This window comes from Petaurus breviceps, unplaced genomic scaffold (assembly GCF_028583685.1).
Source record: "Petaurus breviceps papuanus isolate PSGF00001 unplaced genomic scaffold, PetGlider_PUasm1.0 90849, whole genome shotgun sequence".
In the NCBI taxonomy this organism is placed as follows: Eukaryota; Metazoa; Chordata; class Mammalia; order Diprotodontia; family Petauridae; genus Petaurus; species Petaurus breviceps.
In genome coordinates, this window is record NW_027187361.1 from 23,091,013 (window position 1) to 23,113,057 (window position 22,045).

At 38.3% G+C, this 22,045-nt stretch overlaps 1 protein-coding gene across 2 annotated transcripts in view; it reads left to right on the forward strand.

The window, feature by feature from the left end:
• Nucleotides 1–22,045, forward strand: part of TMEM131 (transmembrane protein 131) — a 255,926-nt gene that overhangs the window by 95,292 nt on the left and 138,589 nt on the right. For both annotated transcript variants that reach the window (XM_069072955.1, XM_069072956.1), the window contains exons 2-3: nucleotides 736–797; nucleotides 20,778–20,815. In XM_069072955.1, coding sequence (XP_068929056.1) covers nucleotides 736–797; nucleotides 20,778–20,815 — 100 coding nt within the window. The remainder of the gene's footprint in view (nucleotides 1–735; nucleotides 798–20,777; nucleotides 20,816–22,045) is intronic.

Below are 22,045 nucleotides of genomic sequence, written 5' to 3' on the forward strand. Positions count from 1 at the left end.
TATATATATATATATATATATATATATATATATATATATATATATATCTTTCCATGCTTCTCAGTATTCATCATAATAACTGTTTCTTATGGCAGAATAATATTCCAGTACATTCATGTATCTTAATTTGTTCAGCTATTCTCCAGTCTATGGGCATCTCCTTTGTTTATAGTTCTTTGCTACCACCAAAAGTGCTTTCTGGTTTTGTTTTCAGTGATTTTATCAAGATTAATGATGCTTTAATTCTTCCAGTAGAACACTCAGTTGTTGAGCGCTGAACGACAATCTCATATTTAGTGTGCCAGCCGCTGATTAATATTTGTAGACAACCAAAAAAAAAGGGATTATTAGCACCCTCTACCCCCTTTTCTATCTTTTCCAGTGAAGAATTGGAAATTGGCTGCTTAGGACAACAGATCATTTTGTAATTTTCTTTGTTTCATAGGTTGTCATTGCTAGAGTTAAGAAACTCTTACAAAATTAGACATTATTTGTGAAGCCTGGTTGGTAGAAAGTTAAAAGTTGAAACTACTTATTATTGAGGTTTTACTATTATACTGGTTGTATTACTGTATTGAATAGTTACCAACTGAATTAATTTTCATATTTTGATGTTGAACCATCAAATACAATCCATGTTTAGAAAATATAACTTTAAATTTCTAATCTGTAATTATAGATTGAAATTTGATTTGTATTCTTATGAATAAAATTTCCTTGTTTTTATTTTCACAGCATTTATTCAGTCGGATAGCATAATAGAAGTGCTACGTTTTGATGATGGAGGACTTTTACAGGTAACGAGTTCTATATTAAAATATTTTTATATTTGCTAATTTAGATGTTAATCAATAGATATTTCTTTTCTTCCACATTTTTCCTTTAAAAAATTGAAAGTGGTTTCTCTGTTACACTTGAAAATTTTCAGACTTTTGATATTAAGCTAAGATTTGTGTAAAAAAGTGTTAGGAGAGGTGAAAAAGAAATTTGGCATATAACTTAAGGAACTAGCAATATTAATTCTTGTGAAGACAAAATGGTATGTTAAAAAGCTCATTCATAATTGAATTGCACTTCCCATATATCCTATGTAAAAAATTCTTAGCTAGAATTGTACTTTGAGTTTTTATATTTGGGCGACTCTGTGTATTTGGATGATTTTTACTTCAGTGTGATTTCGTGCCTACACAAAGATTCTATTTCAGTGATTTTTCATGGAATGATAGTAGGTAGCCTTAGCTTTTCAAAAACTAAGCTAGGTAAGTGTTAGTATTAGTTGAACTAGCAATGATTCTGATCCACTCTATGGATCATCCTAGTGGAATATTAAAAGTTTCATTGCTGCATGATTGGAAACTAAATGTTGAATTTTTTTAGCCCATTGGCAACCAGTAAAAGTCATAAAAGTACCAAAAGGTCCCAGTCCTTTCAGGCCCCTTCTGTTGAGAAGTGGTGATGGTAGAAAAGGAGGAAAATGTTAATTAAGCATGAGTTGTTTTTAGATTCTTTCCAATATTATGTTAACTTTTTGTATTTTTAATATACACTCTTTATCCGGTAGACAACATTTTGACACACTATTAAAGGATGAGGGTTATAATCTCTAAATTGAGATTCTTATTGTTAATAAAGCTAAATGACCTATGGAAACTGCACCCAAAAGGATGAACAACTCACAGGTTTTTCTTATAGAAGAGAAAGAGTTAATTGGCAAGGTTGGTTTTACTGGGCCCTCAAAGTTAAGTCATATAAGTTCATGAGTGACTTGGTTCCCTTACTTGCAATTTTGCCAAGCAAACTGGTAACCATGAAGGTAATTTCAATGTAATGCATCAGTATCTATGGCAAAAGATGAAGATTGAGAGAAATTCTATAACAACAGGCTTGAGTCTTGGGGAAAAATGGAAAGCTTTCATGAGGCATAAAGAGGAGGTAATACATTTCAAATGTGAGAGACAGCCTGCATAATGATACAGAGTTTAGAGACGGAGTGTTGTGGGTAGGATCAGGAAGGACAGTTTGTCTGCAGTGGAGAAAGAATGGAAGAGAAGGCTGGAAAACATAGGGAGGTACCAGCTTGTGAAGAGGTTTGTCTGAAAAACAGGAATTTTTATTTGAATGTAGGTCATAGAGAGCCAATGGAGTTGGATTACTCTTACAGAACATAGGAAACAGTTGATTTCTAATGTGGAGATCATTTCATAACCTGCTCTTCCTTGTAATGAGCTGTACTTTGTGAGAACAATGGTAAAATCCATGCTCAATTAGGAAAAAAAAGGACAATGACAAGAAGATCCTGGCTGTGATTTGATATCATCTCCAGAAGAACTTGTTATTCTAGACCTAGAAAGATGTCAGGCAGGACACTGATGGTGTCGCCACATCTTAGGGAATTTTAGCCCATTCATTAATTTATGTCATAGAAAAGAAACTGAAAGAACCAGAAATTGCTGAAGACATGCAAACAAAGACAACATAGTTGGGAGTACAAGTTGTTTTTTGTTTGGTTGGTGTTTTTGGAAGCTACAAGGAAGAAGATGACTGAAGGTTACAAACAGTATTCCCATGGAAAACAGTTAAAGATAGTTGAAGAACACAAGTCTGAAGGTAGTTATGACATGAGCTACAGCTAAGCCCAATCATCAGCTAACATTTCTAGAGGAGCCTGGAAGGCAGCAAACTTACATAAAATGGGATGGGTGGGTCTGCATTTGTGTGGCGTTGTGATTCCATCAGCAGAGATCATGGGGACCACTGCACGTGGACTTTTCCAGCCTGGTGTCTGCGGTGCGGGTGAAGGGGCAGTGACACTCACAACCCAAGAAGTGTGGCTGAACGTAGACACAAGGCCACAGAACAGATGATGCTGAAGGCAAAGGCTATTGAAGGTTCTCGAGGATTGATCTTCACGACATCCCCGAGATACCGAGGGAGTGTAAAGGATCGTGGCTGCGGATATTCGACCCACGTGCCGTGTCAGGTCCTTCCAGGCAGTTACTGTCTTGCTTCTCCTCACCCCCTCAGTGCTCACCACAGTGCCAGGCACCTATGAAGCTCTTAATGGGCGCTTTCTTGACCGGCCCTCAAAATTCATGTGAAAATAGGCTTTGTGTGCCTGAAGGGCATCTTTGAAGAAAATGTTGGATGAAACAAGCCAACTTTGGTAGATGATTTTATGGAGTAGACCACATATTCGTATCCACAGATAGACTGAGAAGGGTAGTAAAAATTAGACCCTGATTTACCTGTTCTTTTTACCAAAAAAGAAGAAAGGCAAAACCCTGGCCACTTGATTCGCTATGATTAGATGTACCTTTAAAGACTTGAAGTAAGTTGTTCTCACGACGTTTTTCAAGGTCACATGGAGAGACTTGAGGGAGGAGGACCGTATGGTGGCTGTTGTAATAGTCCAGGTAAGCGGTAACGAGGGTCTGAAGTTGGGTGGTGACTGTGCACGTAGATAAAAGGTGTCGGGTGTGACATGATTTGAGAATTGATTGGATGTGTGGGGTGAGGGAAAGTGAAGAATCAAAGATGACACCAAAGTTATGAGAACCTGGGTGACTGAAAAGATGGTGCTCTCCTCCACATTCAGGGAAAGACAGTATAATGAGATAGCACGTGGATGATAATGCATCTCTGCCTGGACAGTCTTTTGGGATTCACTGTGTTCAGCCAGCAAGGTGGCACAGTGAATAGAGCGCCAGGTCTCGAGTAAGGAAGATGGGAATTCAAATCCCACCCCAGACATTTCCTTCTGCATGACCCTGGGTAAATACTTAACCTCTCTTTGCATCTGTAAACTAGGGATGGTGATGGCACCTCCCTGGCAGAGCTGTTCTGAGAATCAATGAGATAATAATACTGTGAAGTTCTCAGAACAGTGCCTGGCACGTAGTAAGTAAGCACTAGATAAATGTTGAGGATGAGGCAGTGCTCTTCCTTATTCACAGTTCACTTCCATCAGCTCAGGGTCTGCTGGAAAGTCTTTGGGGCAGCCATCGTATCTGGTGGGCTAAGGGTTGAGGGGACTGCGTTCCCAGTGGCTTCTGCACAGCTGTTGCTGCATATGCCTCAGAATCCTGAGGGGCTGTAGGCTGGCTCAGAAGGCAGAAGGTTTGGGATAGACACAGAAGAGGAAGTGGGGGAGGCAGGGAGTGACTGTTAAGAGATGAAGGCTGGTGTAGTTATGTTGAAGATGAGGTTCAGTACTGGCTATCACAAGAATGGGGTATGACTCATTTTTCCACCTTCTCTTAGTGAATTACATACCTCTGGATGCTCATCTGTCAACAACCCTCGGGGAACAGCATCTTCTCCCATCCATAGGCTCCATTTTGGAGACGATGACATTGGGGGTAGCAAATTCCTATGCTTTTTCAGTTCACAGTCCTTAGCATGTCACATGCGTGTCCTAGGATGTCCAGATTACCTGAACTGAGCTTTCTTGGGACTATAGCTCAACAAATCAGAAGGTATATTGGCTGTCTGGTAACAGTCTCCCTTTTAAATTTAGCAGTACTCAATGGGAGCGTGTATCCCATTCAGGTAACCTCTATATTGTCTGATGTTTTGCTAGGAGCGGTATGATCGGTCTGCTGCAGGAATCATGCTCAGGTTAGGACAGATAAAGTCTTGTGTGCTTGTGAAATGTTTTTATTGGTGGAAAATCATTAGGAGGAGCATCTAATCCTGGAACCTGTAAACAATGGGTGTCAATTATATGATGATAATGTATGCAAAGAACTCTTGTATTCAGAGCAAAAAGGCAGTTTAATGAAGTGTTAGAACCAGAGACATTTGAATTCAAACCCTCCCTTGGTCACTTGGCTGGTATGACTCTGGGCAAGTCAGTCAGTCAGTAAACATTTATTGTGTGCCTGCTGTGTACCTGGCACAGTGCTAAAAAAAGGAGGAAGATAACACACAAGGAAGCTGAAGAGCTTGTGGGGGGGAGAGAGGGATGGATCTGGCACAGGGGGTGACAGAGAAGTCAAAGGAGAGCAGCCGGGAGGGGGGGGGCACAGAGATGGCTGGCCTGGCCTCTATTTAAATGGAGGTTTTGGAGCTCCCTGCAGCGAGAGGGGCAGAGATGTGGATGAGGAGGGGATGCCAAGGCATCTGTCTCTGTCCTGCAGCAGGACAAAGTTCCTAAAGAAGAGGTTCCTGGGGCATGACGGACAAGTCAGAGGAGGAGCATAGCCTCCATCCAGTTATGTGGTAGAGTAGGAAAAGGACTGGTTCTGGGGTCCGAAGGTCTACACCCACTCACACTTACTGCCTTTGGGACCCTAGAAAAGACAGCTCTCTTCCCTGGCCTCAGTTTCCTTACCTGTGAAATGTGGGGAGCTAGAAGATACGGTCTTTTAGGTTCTTTCCAGATGTGTGGTTTCTGTGATCCCTCTGAACTGGCTTTGGGGTAGCCTATAAAACCAACTCAGGGGATGTGACAGCTGGTTTGTAATGGGGTTAAGAGCTGCATTATCAAAACCAAGCCAAACCACTCCAAGGATCCGGGTTCAAATCCCACTTCTGATCCTTTTTACCTTTGTTACCTTAGGCAAGTCACATAACTTCTTTTGGCCTCAGTTTCTTCTATATATAAGATCATTGGACTGGACAGGTTCTAAATTCCCTTCTAGAGCCATATACATTTGAGTTATTTTGTTTCCCAGGGTTGGGTTTTTTTTTTTTAATAAAAATTGTATTTTAAAATGTAAAAGCCATTCTTAGCTGGGGCAGCCAGAACCCTACTCTGGACAATAGGGAGCTACTGAAGATTGTTGATTTTTTATTAGGGGAGTGACATGATCTGACTTTGTGCATCATTAGGAAAATTATTTTTGGCATCTTTGTGAAGGATGGGTTGAAGAGGAGGAATATTAAAAGTAGGGAGATCAGGTAAGGAGTTCTGTAATTGTCTTCCAGGAGTGGAGAACCCGTGTCCTGGAGGCCACGTATGGCCCTTTAGGTCCTCCAGTGCTGCCCTTTGACTGAATCCAGACTTCACAGAACATCCTCAATAAAGGATTTGTTCTGTAAAACTTAGGCTCAGTCACAAGGCCACATTGGCCCAAGGTCCATGTGTCGCCTCAAGGCCACAGCTGTCTTACCCTTTGGTGAACTAGAGAGTGGGCATGTGTGTAGCAAAGAAAGGACCAAGATTCCCCAGTAGATGTAGTAAGTATGTGGAGGGTAATGAGGGAAAGTCAGAGTTATACTTGGGTTTCAAGGCCATGTGACTAAGATGGTTACTTTGAAAGAAATAACAAAGTTGAGAGGAAAGGTCCGTGTGTTTCTTACAGGGGGGAGTGGGATTTAGTTTTGCGTTTGAACATATAAAGATGGCCAGCAGGCAGTTAAAAGGGTGGGATTAGAGCTCCAGGGAGAGGTTGTGGCTAAAGGAATGATACATTTGGAATTCATCTTCTGTGAGCTTTTGAGATTCCTTTTCCATCTGGCAAATTCGGCTTTTTAAGGCCTTCTTCTCCTCACTGGATTTTTGAGCCTCTTTTGCCATTTGAGTTAGTCTGTTTTTTAAGGTGTCATTTTCTTCAGTATTTTTTTGAGCCTCCTTTAGCAGGCTGTTGACTCTCTTTTTTTATGATTTTCTTGTCATCATTCTCATTTCTCTTCCCAATTTTTCCTCCACTTCTCTTACTTGATTTTCAAAATCCTTTGTGAGGCCACCCCCCCATGGCCTGTAACCAGTTCATATTTTTCTTGGAAGCTTTGGATGCAGGAGTTCTGACTTCGTTGTCTTCCTCCCGTTCCATGCTTTGATCCTTTTTGTCCCAAAAAGGATTCTGTGGTCTCTTTGTGCTTCCTCTGCTTGATCATATTGCCAGTCAGTTACTTGACTTTTGAGCATGGTAGAACTCTGCTTCCAGAGAGCAGATCTTTGTCCCAAATAGCTGGGGTTTTCACAAATGTTGTCAGAGGTCTGAGGAGGGCACCCTCTCTACAGACACCACACTGGCAAACTGGTGTTTCTCACCCCAGGACCACCGCCCAAGAAAGCGACCCAGAAAGCAAGAGTGATTACCCTCTGAATGGTCGCCTGGTCCGCCTACGATCTGCAGGCCAGGAGCTCCTGAGGCAGCCATGGGGCGGGCCACGGCACCTCTGCTACCTCTTACCCTGGGGACCGGGACTGGACCACACCCTTCTATTTCAACAGAGCTCCCCACTGACCTTTCACTTACTTTTCGGTGTTTATGGGTTGGAAAGTCTGGAAACTGCCCCAGCTGCTGGTGATTCACTCTCCTGAAGCCTGCCCTGGCCACCACTGCCTCCCTGGGGCTAGAACCCCGCGGCTCACGCAGGACTGCCCTTGCTCCCAGCACGCTGGGATGAGCCCTTCTTCCTGGCGGCCTCCAGGCTGCCTTCAGTGGGAGATCTGCTTCTGTCTGTCACTCTGCTCTAACATTTGTTTAGAGTCGTATTGTAAAGGTATTTGATGTGGTTGTGGGGGGAGGTCACAGAATTTCCTACTTCTGCTACACCATCTTAGCTCCACCTGGAATTTATCTTCTTAGAGCTAATAATTGAAGCCAGTTGAAAAATGGATGAAATCAGCAGGAAGCAGAGTGTACAAGAGAGTTAAGGGAGAAGCCTTCAACTTGTCATATATTGGATTTTCCTTGAAGAAGCTCAGGCATACCTTTATTTAATCTCTTTTGAATTGCAGAGGATAGTAGTCTGGCTTCCATGGTATTGGTATTTATGTTATGGCCAGTGGTTGGGCATCCTTAGCTAGGAAAAACATTTATCAGATAGACAAGCGTTCTATTCCATTTGGAAGAACAGTTTGTTTAAATAAAACATTTTGAATTATAAGCATATATTTCCTTTTACATTTCCCAACAGTAGCAGTAGCACTAGGCATCACATTCTTAGTTTTAAAAGTTCTTTTAAGTTTGAAGCTATTTTCTTTGTTTTGTTTTGTTTGCTTTTTGGAGGGCAATTGGGGTTGTGACTTGGCCAAAATCACACTGCTACTAAGTGTGTCAAGTGTCTGAGGCCGGATTTGAACTCAGGTCCTCCTGATTCCAGGGCTGGTGCTCTATTCACTGTGCCACCTAGCCACCCCTAAAAGGATTATTTGTTTTTTTGTTTTGTTTTTGCTTTGAAGCTATTTTCTTTAAAGGACAAATTTTCTTAAAGGTAGGATTTCATGAGCTCTAAAAATTACAGTAGAAACAAAATAAGGATAGGAGTGGAAGAAACCATAGAGATTGTCTCATAGCTTTTCCTCCTATTTTGATTTTATACAGGTATTGTACAACAGTAAATTATCATACGATTTCATCAGCTTGGGTATTTCTGCCATTGTTGCAGATCATAACCCTTCTTTGACTTGCCAGACTTGCCACATGGTCTTTGAGAGTTACTGTGGTCTAAAAATTCATCACTTTCTGGCCAACGTGGTTATGAACTTTTTTGGCTTTAGCTAGACTGGTCCTCAGACAGTAAACATGTTCTATCTGGCTACCTGTTTGCCTATCTTTCTCCATTTCTTTCTATTTCTCTTTCTCTATCAAACATACACACACACACACGTGCACATGTATACACACATATGCATAGTGCCAATATTTGGTTCTTCTCTCTGTAATGGGAATGCAAATTTGGAAGATCTTCCCTGCCCCTAGGCTAAAGTGCACCTGAAGCCTGGGGTGGGAGGCTTGTTTTTCAGTAGATACTTTTTGATCGGCCAGTGGGTCAATAAGGTTGTTACATTCTCTGAGCCAGGAGAAGGCTATATAAGCCCTGATGTGAGGCTTTGTTTTGGGGGCTCACTTTGAGAAGTGTTCTGTGATTTGATCTGGATTCTGGGAAGCCGTTGTCCAGAGCCCCCCTGGCTTTGAAAAACCCAGATGTGGAAACCCAGATGTTGACTGGGTATGGATGCAATGGTTGGACAGTTTGGAAAGCTGTCTGCTTGATCTGTTAATGTCTTGATAATTCTGTCTGTATATTTTGAAGTTTGGGGTGCTGACCTTTTTCCCCTGAACAAGGTAAACGATATATGTCTGACTGATTAAAGTAAGCTTGTTAACCAATTGTGAGTTGCTTTTCTTTATCAAAGCAGATCCAAGAACCTGTGGTGGCTGCAAACCCTGAGGACCCTTGGGGTGCTTGCTGCTACACTCTCTCTACTGAAAAAAGAGATATCAAATTCCTATTCTTAAATCTTCCTCACTCATCATTCTAGTGATGTTTAGAGATTTTCTCACTTAAGAAGCAAAATAATTTTTTAAAAGGTTCTCTGGGCTTCTATTAGAGAATAATTTTAGTATTGGAGAATTTGAAATTTCAGACTAGTTTTTGTTTCTACTCCCTATGTTCCAAGTATTTTTAATTTACTGAGGAGTCAGACTTTTCTTTTTACTATTAGTATTAGCTATACATGCATAATAGATACTTCGATATATAGCTATGAATGCATACTATACATATATAGATATATGTCTAAGCTTTATCATATTTTGCATGTTTCTCGTTACTTGGTCATTTCTTTATGTTAAATTCTTAGTCCTGACATTTAATGGATTTTATTTCTCTTGTAAATTTGAGGTAGGAAAAATATATAATTTATTATGGAATAGTTATGAAACTTCGCTGTTATGTGAAAAATGAAGGGAAGAGGCTTTTGAATGAGATGTTCTATCACTTTCGTGACATTCCTCATAACAAACACCAGATCTCTTACCTGTCCAACTGCATGTGTTGATTCTTCAGTTACATCCTCTGATCCACTGATCCCCAACCAGGCAAGCCCTTTCCATGTTCTGTGCTATTCTTTTAACTCTGGGCTGTAGTGTTCTAGAGATCACTCGGAGTATTGGAAGAAGAAAAACCGATCACTTTGAAATCTCTGTGTCTCTGTTATGCATCTATAAAGTAAGGGGATTACACTGGATGACTCAAGTTCCTACTGCTGTAAAATTCTGAAATGTTAGGTGCCGTCTGAGCTCAGTATCACAGGTTCTTTAGCTGTATTTGGAGAGAAAGATGTCAGACTTGGTACACTAGAGTATTTATGACCTGCACTAAAAATAGCTAGCATTTATGTAGTACTTTAAGATTTAAAAAGTATCATCTTAGATGGATTTCACAACAGCCCTACAAGGTAGATACTATTATCATCTCCATTTTCCAAATAAAAAAATTGAGTCACAGAAAGGCTAAGTGACTTGCTCAGGGTCACACAGCTCATAAGTGCCTGAGGCTGGATTTGAACTCAGATTTTCCAGACTCCCAAGACCAGAATTCTGCCTACTGCCTCACCTAGAAAGAATGTTTCTTTTTCTGTTTTCTGTTAAACTCCCATATAATTTTCTAAACACAGTTCTAAATCTATTTTTACCTCTGCCTTTAGCAAATAAAATCTGTTGTGTTTTCTAAATGGTAGATAAACATAATTAGAAAAGTAAAATCTCCTCTAGAAGGCACTGACTCAGAAATAATGAAAGATAAAGGACCAAGAGTTTGTATAAAGTCAAATTATATTTTAAAAAAGAAAAAAAAACTTTTTAGCATTAGGGGTACAATCCCCAGACCTTCCTTCCCCCAGTAGGATGGATTACTATGGAGAGAGGTGGTAAATTCTCTACAACTGGAGGTCTTCAAGCCATGGCTAGATTGCTAATTATTTGTAAAGGAAATTTTTGCTTAGTTATGTCTTGGATAAAATGGATGACTATTTTGATTTTAATTTAGCTTTACGGTGACCTGTTGACTTTTTATTTGACTTTGGCTTCTGGTTTCAGTTATATTGGGTATCTCCTCTGACGTATTCTCAGCTCTAAATTTGAAGATCTCTTATATGTTAAAACCAGGTATCTAGAGTTCCATTATCATAGCACTTAACCTACCAAGTCATCCAATGTGCAGCCAAACCTTGAGTTCCAAATCTTAGTATATTATGCTGCAGAAATTTGACTCTTTGACTCTGAAATGCCTATGATCTAGGGAAATGGTAGTTGGTCTCTAGACTTTTGGAATCTTAATCATTATGCTCAAAAAATTCAGGTGGATCTGAGATCTTATCAATGGGAAAATTCCTTCCAACAATACAGATTATAATCCGTGCATGCCTGCCCTCCCAATGAGAATCTTGTCTATATCCTTCAGTTCAGTTTTCTACATAGGATCAATTCAGTATTCTTGGGCCTTCTCTTGGCATTGTGAGTCTACCAGTGCAGACTCTCCGTCAGATAACTTTCTCTCTTTCCTTTTTTCTTTCTTTCTTTTCTCTCTCCCAAGTCCATTTTCTTTCTCAACTTTTTATTTGTTTTATATTTTATTTTTAACTGGTTTCCAAAGACCAGCCTGGCTAAGTACAGAAAGAAATATCACTATTAGGCCCTCCCCTTTGTTTTAAATTCTTTGACTGTGACAGGCATAAAACAAAGAAAAATACAAAATGGTACGACCCAACCAAGTATCTCTCAAATTTAAGTATGTATTTCTGAAAAGTTTTATAGTTGTAACCCTTGTTGCTTGTATCTTGGTAGGTGTATTTCTTGATATTGTATAAATTCTTTAGTTATTTTTAAAGAATTCAGTTTTCTGTTTCTGCTGGGTTTTGTTAGTAATATACAAAAAGGCTGATGATTTGTATGGGTTTATTTTATATCTAGCTACTGGAATGAATATATTATTTCAATTTTTTAGTTAAATCTTTAAGATTCTCTAAGTCATATACTCTGCATGAAGCACTAATTTTGCTTCTTCTTTGACTTTGCTTATGCCAGAGATTTCTCATTCTTATTGCTGTAGGTAACATTTTTGGAACTATATCAAATAATAATGGTGACAGTGATAGGACATCCTTGCTTTTTCCATGATCTTAATGAAAAGTCTCTAGCATTTCTTCATGGCAGAAAGTACTACCTCTTGGTGTGTGTTATTTTACCATCTTTGCTAATATTTATTCAATTATATCATTTTTACAAGAGTCACTAGGCATATTGGTCTGTCGTCTTCTTTCTGTGCTTTATCTCACTTTGACCATAGCTGCATCATAGAAAGAGTTTGGTAGGACTTGTTCTTTCCCTGTTTTTGCAAACATTATTTAGTATTAGAATTACTCATTTTTCTAAATTTGATAGGCTTTATTTGTAAACATGGGAAGCCAGTCTTGCTGTACCCTGGCTTAGGGAGGTAATTTGACTTGTTATCCACTGATACCTCCTGTCCTGTTCCAGGGTTGTGGAGGCTCAGGTCCATCTGATCCTGGACTTTTTTGGTGGGAATCCCTAAAAATTTGTTCAATATTTTTTATGGTTTATATAAATTTAATATATATAAATATAAAACGGATTATATAAATTTTCTATTTCTTATCCTTTTAAACTGTATTTTTTTTAAATATGCATCTGTATTCATTTAAATTGTCAATTTTGTTGGCATACGATTGGTCCACATCATTTCTAATGTTTGGCTTTTCATTTATTATGAATTAACCTTTTTCATTTTTTACATTGTTAATTTATTTTCTCCGTTTAAAAACCAAATTAGCTAATGCTTATATATTTTATTAACATTTCTTAAAGGCAACTGATAGTTTTATCAACTTCAGTGTGCTTTTTTATATTTTACTTCAGTTTTTCTTTTTTATTTTAAAATTTACTATTTTTGTGTTTAATTGAAATTCTTTTAGTTTTAATTTTTTATCCAATGCCCACTTTATTGATCTTTTCTTTCCCTGTCTTGTTGATGAAAGTGTTCATTGATATAAAATATTCTCTAAAAACTCTTTTGACTATATCTCCAAACTTTTGTTGTATGTCATCATTTTTGTAGGGTTTTGTTTTGACAAAATTGTCTACTGTTTCTATGATTTCCTCTTCGACCTACCAATTCATTAGAATTAAATAAGTTACCATTTAATTTTGGATCCTTTGTATAAAAGACCCTTTGTTTATTATAATTTTATTGTGTTGTGATCAGTAAAGGATTTTTCTTAGGTTTATATTTCTGCTTTTTTGCAGAAGTTTTTGTGCTCTGGGACAGGACTAGTTTTTTTTTTTTTTTTTAAAGCAATTGGGGTTAAGTAACTTGCTCAAGGTTACACGGCCACTTTTTTTGTGGGGGTGTTAAGTATCTGAGGCCAGAACCAACCCCAGGTCTCCCAACTCTGGGGCTGGCGCTCTTACTCAACTGCACCACCTAGCCGCCCCCAGGGCTAGTTTTTGTAAAGGTACTATTCAAAATTTAAAATGTGTACATTCTGTCTTATTCCCATTCAGATTTGACAGAGATTTTAGTCTGTTTGATTTTTCTGAAAATAATTTTCATGTGCATAGCTTTTTTCTTATTTATATTTTTGTTAGTTTCATCTGGTTCTGAAAACCAAGAGGGAGAATGTTCCAGGCATGGATCGATTTGTACAGAGGCAGGAGATCTAGTTATCATGTTTGAGCAAATGAAAGTATACTACTGTTTCTAGAAAATAGAATGAGAGAAGAAAGTGTCAGAAGGCTGGAAAGGAAAGAAGGGATGGGTTTATGAAGAGCTTTCAGTGCCAAAGGAGTTTATATTTGTTTCTTTAAGTAATGGGTAGACACTGGAGTTCCTTGATTTTAGAGGGTGAGAGTAGTGCCATGGTCAGACCTATGCTTTAGAAAAACCGCCTTGGCAGCTGAGTGAAAGTTGAATGGGAGTGGAGAGAGATGAGGCAGAGAAACCAGTGATGGAGCTCTTGCTGTGGTAACAGACAAGGAGGAATGAGACCTGCCCTAGGAGGGTGACCTTGTGAAGAGAAGGAAAATGAGTAAGATTTGAGGCAATGAAGTGGCACAGTAAAAAGATCACCAGCCCTGGAGTCAGGAGGACCTGAAATCCAGCCTCAGACACTTGATACTTACTAGCTGTGTGACCTTGGGCAAGTCACTTAACCCCAACTGCCTTGCCCTTCCCCCCGCCAAAAAAAAAAAAAAGAAAATTAATAAGATTCTTTCATTCTGGCTACTTATAGTAATTTTTTCTTTGATTTAGAAGCTCTTGAACTTGACTTTAACATATTTTCAATTCAGGCAGCATCCGGGCAAACCAGTGACTGCCCTCAGCCCCAGGACGGCCCAGTAACGAGGCCCTACAGCCACCAGTAAGGCCTAGTAGTGAGGCCCTGCAGCCCCCTCCACAGCCAAATGGCAAGGCCCCATACTCCTCCACCTTCCAGTGTAACACAGTGGTGAGGCCCCAATGTAGCCTAGCTTTTAGGCCCCATGATTCCCTGTGCAACCAAGCAGCAAGGCTCCATAGACCCAGAGCAGCCCAGACCTGTAGCCCTACTGTGTAGGCCAGTAGTAGGGCTCTATGACCTCCACACAGCCAAGTGACAAGGCTCTGTGGCCCCCACCCCCTACCACAGCCCAGCAGTAAGGCCCCATGGCCTCCAATGCAGCCCAGCTGCAAGACCTCATGGCCCCACTCAAAAAACTTGGGACAAGTGCCCCATCCAACACAGAAGTGGAGCCCAACTTTCATAAAAATCATGAAATTGGCTGAAAGATGAGCAAAAACCAAACGAAAACAAAAAAGGACTTGACCACAGAAAGCTACTATGATGACAGGGAAGATCAAAATTCAAACTGAGAAGACAACAATGTCAAAACTGTGTAAATACAGAGCTTCAAAGAACAACGTGAGTTGATCTCAGACCCAAAAAGAAGTGCTGGAAGAGCTCAAAAGGGATTTTAAAAATCAAATAAGAGGCAGAAGAAAAATGGGAAAAGAAATGAGAGTAATGCAAGAGAATCATGAAAAAAGAATCAACAGCTTAGTAAAGGAAGCACAAAGAATGGAAAACGAGGTAGACATTTAAATCCATTGAAGAAAACAGCTTCTTAACAAATAGTGTTGACCAAATAGAAAAGGAAGTACAAATGCTCACTGAAGAAAATGATTTCTTAAAAATTAGAATTGGGCAAGTGGAAGTTAATGGCTCTGTGAAACATCACGAAACAATAAAACAAAATCAAATGAAAAGAAAATAGAAGAAAATGTGAAATATCTCATTGGAAAAACAGCTGACCTGGAAAATAGATCCAGGAAAGATGATTTAAGAACTAATTGGGCTACGTAAAAGTTGTCATTGAAAAAAAGAGCCTAAACATCATCTTTTAAGAAATTATCAAGGAAAACTGCCCTGACATTCTAGAACCAGAGGGTAAGATAGAAATTGAAAGAATCTCATGATCATCATCTGAAAGAGTTCCCAAAATGAAAAATCCTGGGAAAATTATATCCCAATTCCAGAGTTCCAAGATCAAGGAGAAAATACTGCAAGCATCCAGAAAGAAACAACTTAAAAATTGTGGAGTCACAGTCAAGATCACTCAGGATTTAGCAACTTGTATATTAAAGGATTGGAAGACTTGGAACTCAGGTTCTGACTCCAGGCCTGCCATTCTATCCCCTACACTATCTAGCTGCCCCTATATATGAGATACTGTTATCCATATGGGCAAAATCAAATGTTTGGAGGATGCCGTGTGTCGAGACTGTGACACGCTGTTGGATAGACAGTGTGGTACAATGGAAAGGGTGCTGGTTATGGAGTCAGAGGGGCTTTGCATTTAGATTCTGACTCTGACCTTAGATAAATCACTGAACATTTCTATGCCTCTTTTTTCACATCTGCAAAATGAGGAAATTGGACTCAGTTGACCTTAAGATCTCTTCTAGTTTTAAATCTGATTTGAGAACTGTCTATTAATGAATTGGACACAGAATTAAACAGAAGTTCTAAGTTTCTCCCTGAAGCTGAGACCCATCTTCCTAATACCAGAGGTCTTCTATAATTATAGATGTGGTAATGGAACACTTACATCAAGAAAAAAAGTTGAAGATTTCCTGAAGGACAATGGATAGGCACCTGTGAGAAGGCTAGAGAATATTATAAAAGAGTTATGGCAGTCCATGGAGCACTGGCCCTAGATTCCTAGAGGCCTGGGAGAATTGGAGAACTTGGCCTCAATCACTCCCATTAGCTGTGTTACCTTGGTCAAGGCATCTAATCGAATTGCCTTAGTTTCCTGATGTGTAAAATTGGAATAATAATCACACATACCTCTCAGGGTTGTTGTGAGGGTAAAATGAGATAACATTTGTAAAATAGAACACCTTTCTGCCAGTCCTATTCAGAATCCAATACTTGTAAATGTTCTGAAGTCTGCAGTAGTACCTCCGCACAATAAAATACTCCAATACCTTCATCCTCTGCTCTAATGAAGAACAAGTGCTCAGGATCTTTAGTGAAGATATAAAGTTTCTTTGAATCTTTGCACCATGACAGATTTGAACAACTCCCTCTTCCTTGCATCTGTTGCATTTCAAAGATAAATTGAGATCCAGGGAAGTTAAATCACTTCATTCAAAGGGATAGGTAGCAAGTCCCACTGCATCATCTATTACACTTCTTGCTGCTTCTTAGAAATGAGAAATACATGCTGCTTTTTATACATTTTTTTTCAGAATATCCAGTATATCACTTTTAAGTATGCTATATAAGTATTACTGTTTAAGGTATCACTATTTGTGATACATTAATTTATCATCTGCTACATGGATCAGAAATCACCCTTACGTTTTTTCATGTGGTCCCTATCCTATATTCTACTTAGTATAATAAATGTTATTACCTAGGAAGGTATTATTTAGGGTTATGATACGTAAAAATGAACAATTAGTACAGCTGTTACTCTTTTTGAAGGGGACAAGGCAAGGCAATTGGGGTTAAGTGACTTGCCCAAGGTCACACAGCTAGTAAGTGTTAAGTATCTGAGGCCACATTTGAACTCAGGTCCTCCCGACTCCAGGGGTGGTGCTCTATTCACAGTACCACCTAGCTGTCCCATGGCTATTACTTTTAATGCTCATTAAAGTTTGTCACTTTTCTTTTATGAGTTCAAAATAAAATTGTACCTGCAAATTAGATGAGCAGTGTGGAGCATTGATATTAACAATAACAGTAATAATAGTATAGTGATAACATTTGTTAATAGTACCTTTGCTTATCAGCATGAGTAGGATGATGAAAGTAGTACATTGAAATGATCCATGCTGACTGCATGAAAAATATGGGGACAGTCAAATTTAATTACTTTTAATGACTCTCAAATGTAAAAGTAGATTTTTTTTTTAGTAGAAAAAGTAGTGTCCACTTGCTCTAATATGCTGCAATATCTGCTGTGGTGCTTTGGCTAGTCATATTGCTTTTATATGTTAATATATTTTTATTATTATTTATGTAAAACCTTTACACCAAAGAGCTTAAAATATTGTTGCATATATATTTATTTTAGTAGATATTTCACCAAAAATATCCTAATGGAGAAAAAGAACCAAAGCATGGTTTAACAGGAGGAACTTGGAGCAAAAATCTAAGGGTTTATTTAAAGCCATTCTTGCCATAACACATGAAAAAGAAGGCTGTTCTATCAGTTTGGACAGCTTGTGTCCAGCTTTTAAAACTATATAGAATGAAGAATAGTGATGTATTTAAACTCAAAGACCTATTGTAACAGAAGGATGGTAGGGAATGCAAACAGCATCTTCAGAAATTATTAGGATACTTTGGAACATGTGCTTTACCTTGTAGAAGCATAGAACTTTTGAACTGGAAGAACCCTTGCAGTTGTCCAGTCAAACCATTTTCCCATTTTTCAGGTGAGGAAAAGACATTTATTGGCAGAACTAGAACCTAGGTTGCCTGATTGTTTTCCAGAACTCTTTTCATGATGCTATGCTGCTTTTAAGAACCACTTATATTAATATCAAGATTTTTCCTTAAACATACTGATTTTTTATCGAAGAGGAACTTCATTTTGTTTTAGTAACATTAAAAAGAAACAGCTACTTTCTAGTGAATGCCCTTGCCTATTTACAGCTAACTTTAATAAGTCTCTTTGTAGTTATTTCCTTTTTAGCAATAATACTATTTGTTGAAGTCATTCCTGTGCTTTTAATTTAGAATAAATATCCTTTATCCTGTTCTGACTTTGCAAATCAACTAATATTTACACACAAGTAGAAACAGTTACTATGTGTGATGCATAAATGAATACACACAGAAGCCACTTTTAAAATGCTATTATTAGATAACTAACAAAAATACTAGTCTATGACTTACTGCCTGGGAAAGATACAGAGTTTTAAAGATGGGTAGTGTTTCAGCAAGTGAATTGTGAGCTCAAGAATTTCCAGGCAGATCTTGGGAGCAAGAACAAAGAAATGGACCTGGGTTAGCCCAGGGCGTGTCTGGGGCATAGAGTGAGTGGTGCTTGACTGGGATATAGAATGCATAAGGGGGAGTGATTTGAGACAAGGTAGGAAAGGTTAGGATCGTTAAAGGACCTAGAATACCTTGTAAACTCTTCTGCTTAGCTTTTGTGGAATGCCCTCTTTTTTTCACTGATTTCTCTTTTTTTAATTAAAATTTTTTTCCCATTATCCAGCCACCACCTCCTCCCCCAAAAGAAAAACACTACCCTTGCTTCAAATAAGCTTAGTCAAGCAGAACAAATCCCTGTATTGTCTTTGGTCTGATTTTTAAGGCAGATTGTAAACCTCTTGAGGGCAGGCGCCATGCCTTGCTTTGTGTCTGCAGCGCTCAGCCCTGTGCCTTGCTTTATGGTGAGCACTTAATAAGTGCTCTTCTATTGATTATTGAATGATGAAACAGAAAAGACTAAGGGCCAGCTGCATTCAGACCATGCCCACCCACTGTGAATGTCCCTTAAGCCTCTGCCCTGGGCCGCCTTCTCCCTCTCCTATCAGCTCCTGCGTGTTGAATGATTATTTCTATATAAGTGATTCTCAGGTGTATCTCTCCAGCCTTACCCTGTCTTCTGACCTACAATCATCTCAAATTGGAGGTCCTGTATTCATCTTAAATTTAACATGAAAATGTCCAAAACTGATCTCATCATTGTCTCCACCCAGGTGTCCATCCTTTCCTGGCTTCCGTATTACTGTCCCCCCAGTCACGCAGGCTTGCAGCTTAGATGTCATTCTTGACTGCTCATTTTTTCTCACAACCACCCTCCCCCTATGTGTAATCTATTGCTAAGTCCCGTTGCTTCTGACTTGGCAACATCTTTCACATACACCATCTCCTCGATCCTGCCACCAGCCTGGTGTAGGCCCCTCATTACCACACCCTTGGACTACTGCAGAGGCCTGCTGTTTGGTCTCCCTGCCTCAAATCTCCTCCCACTCTAGTCTGTCCTTCACCCACCTATCAAATTGGTCTCCTTAAAATTCAGATCGAACCCTGTCACACACAGCCTCCACTCCCATTCCACTGACCCGAGTCATTTTCTTTTGCCTCGAGGATCAAATCTAAAATTCCTTGGAATGCTGTCTCTCCTTCAAGTCTCAGCTGAAATGCCGTATTCTGCAGTAAATCTTCCCCAGACCCCGTTAATGTCATGGTACCTTCCCTCTGAGATGATCTCAAACTGACCCTCTATATATCTTGTATGTAACATAATTGTTTGCATGTTGTTGCCTCTGTTAGATTGTAAACTGCTTGAGGGCAGCGACTGTTTTTACTCTGTTGGTGTTCCCAGTGCTTAGCACTGTGCCAAACCCCTGCTCATTCATCGATTTGTTGAATTATGAAGCAGATTTCTGACTTGTTATATTGTCTTGATTAAATGATTTTTAGTAACTTAGGCCTAAATTTCTCTCTTGTGAAATGTGACCAATTTTGCCGTTAGACAATTGCTTTATAGGTATAGTGGAAGGGAATTAAGGTGAAAATTGTTGTCTCTCAGAGATAGCTTTGCTATTATACAAATTAATAATCAATATGAAATCAGCATGAAAGACTGTTTGGCTAATAATTGGTTTCAGCAAACACTGGCTTCCACAATGTGAGACGTTGCTGGTCACTGAGGAGCATAAGGACAAACTTGGACACAAGAAGCCACTTTGTAGTGACCCCTTAAGTGAATAATACACAAGACTGAAATCACTCCCTATGTAGCTTGTAGAATATCATTTTGAAATAATATGGCATAAATAAATATTTCTATAAATTAAAACGAGCATTTTCCTTAAAGATTATCACTGTTAGATTGTGGGTATCAATAAAATTTTGATACCAAAGTAGCTTCAAACACATTGGCAATTCTTTTGGAATAACCTATAGGCTTCCTGTCTGTTTCATTTGAATATCTTCAGTGGTGGAAAATCTTTGAGGACAGATTGATTTTTGGAAACAGCCAGCTGTCCTTAAAACCAGAAATCTGGTCATTGAGGGATAGGGAGGTGATGTGGAACACTGATGTTTTTGGTCAGAAATGTGATGATTATAATGAAATTGTTTATCTCATTTGACTTTGTAAGCTAATTATGACGGCAATTAAAGAGAAATTTCCCCAAAAATGCTCTGAGTAATGGTAGCCATATAGGTAAAATTCTAGTCTTTCAAGGTAACTTCTTCAAATATAGTAGTACTCATTCATTGTATATATAATGTTTGTTAACAATATGAGATGAAGTTTGTCTTTCATTCTCATTTATATCTTGTGGTTTACCCTTGTGGGGGCTAAATTCATAACCTTGATAATTAGGTATAACGTAAAGAATTATGTTCAACAGTCATATAAAGTTATGTATTATAAAAGCAATATTAAGATTAATTAGTATATATTAAATAATCTGTATGTTGATTATGTTAAAATGTTATTTTCTTTTTTTTTACTTAAAAATGTTATTTTCAATTCACTATCTTATTTGTATTGTTCCTTTTACAGACTGAGACAATTGGACTCAATTCCTATCAGCAGAAAAGGTAAGAACTAAATATTAGAATTTCATTATGCTTTTATTAGCACACTTTCAGATCCTTTTGGAAATCTACTGTTTTCTTTCTTTTTTTTTAGAGAACAATATTATTTAGCATTGCATCAGCTCAGTGAGTCAAAAGAAAATTAAACTAGAAGTTTTATGTACTATATAAAGACTTACATTCCTCACACACTCAAATCTTTTGATTCACCGTTAAACATAGTTGCATATAGATAAAAAAAGATTTCTTCCATGAAATGTTTTTAAAGATTACAGTCAATTAGATGACACTTATTTTTTGGTATGAGGTAAATCTTTATAATTCTCCAGTGCTTGTTACTAGCTACCATGCATTTGTACAGAGAGGAGGGATTTGTAAGTAAGGAGAACTACACCTCAGTCATGGCTTTTACGCTGACCTCATTTGACAAAAGCCATTTGACTTCAGAGCCTGTTCTGTCTTCCTATTTGTCATTTCTTATGACTTGGTAATGTTCTGTTACATCTGAATATCAGTTTATTTTGCTATTCTTCAATTGTTCAACATGTTTTGTTTCCTTTCTTTTTCTGAAATGACAAATAGTGTTCCTATCCTTTTTATTTAATTTAATTTTTTGGTATGTGTATATGGGACTTTTGTTAAGGTATAAAGGACCTCTGGATTGGAGGGTATGAATAGTTTATTAATTTTTAAAAAATAATTCCGAAGTGTTCCATGACAGTTGCACCAGTTCGCAGCTCTACCAGTAATGGATCAATATTCCTTTCTTCCCACACCCTTCCACCATTTAATTTTCTCATCAAAATTAATTAAATATTGATTATCGGTCCCCATTTTTCAGTTTGTCATATAATTAAGATGACCCAGTTACATTTACATGTCCTTTTTTAGGAGTTTGTTCCCTATGTATTTAGGGGTTTTACAGTAGAGGACTAATCTGACTGAATGAATGAATAAAGCATTTATTAAGCACACTGTGTACAAAACACTGTGCTAAGCCCTTGGCAATACAGAGATAGTCCTTGATTTCAAGGAAGATTAGCCCCAGTCAAGTTTATTCCCTAAATATTGTACTATGCCTCCCTTACCTAGTTTTAATTTCTTAATTTCATTTAAATTGCTTTTCTAATTTTTGAACAGATATTCTACGTTATTATGAAATCTTGCCATCCTTTATCATGAACCCTGAAATATTAGCTAATGGTTAATATAAGCAGAAGTATGGTTCTAGTA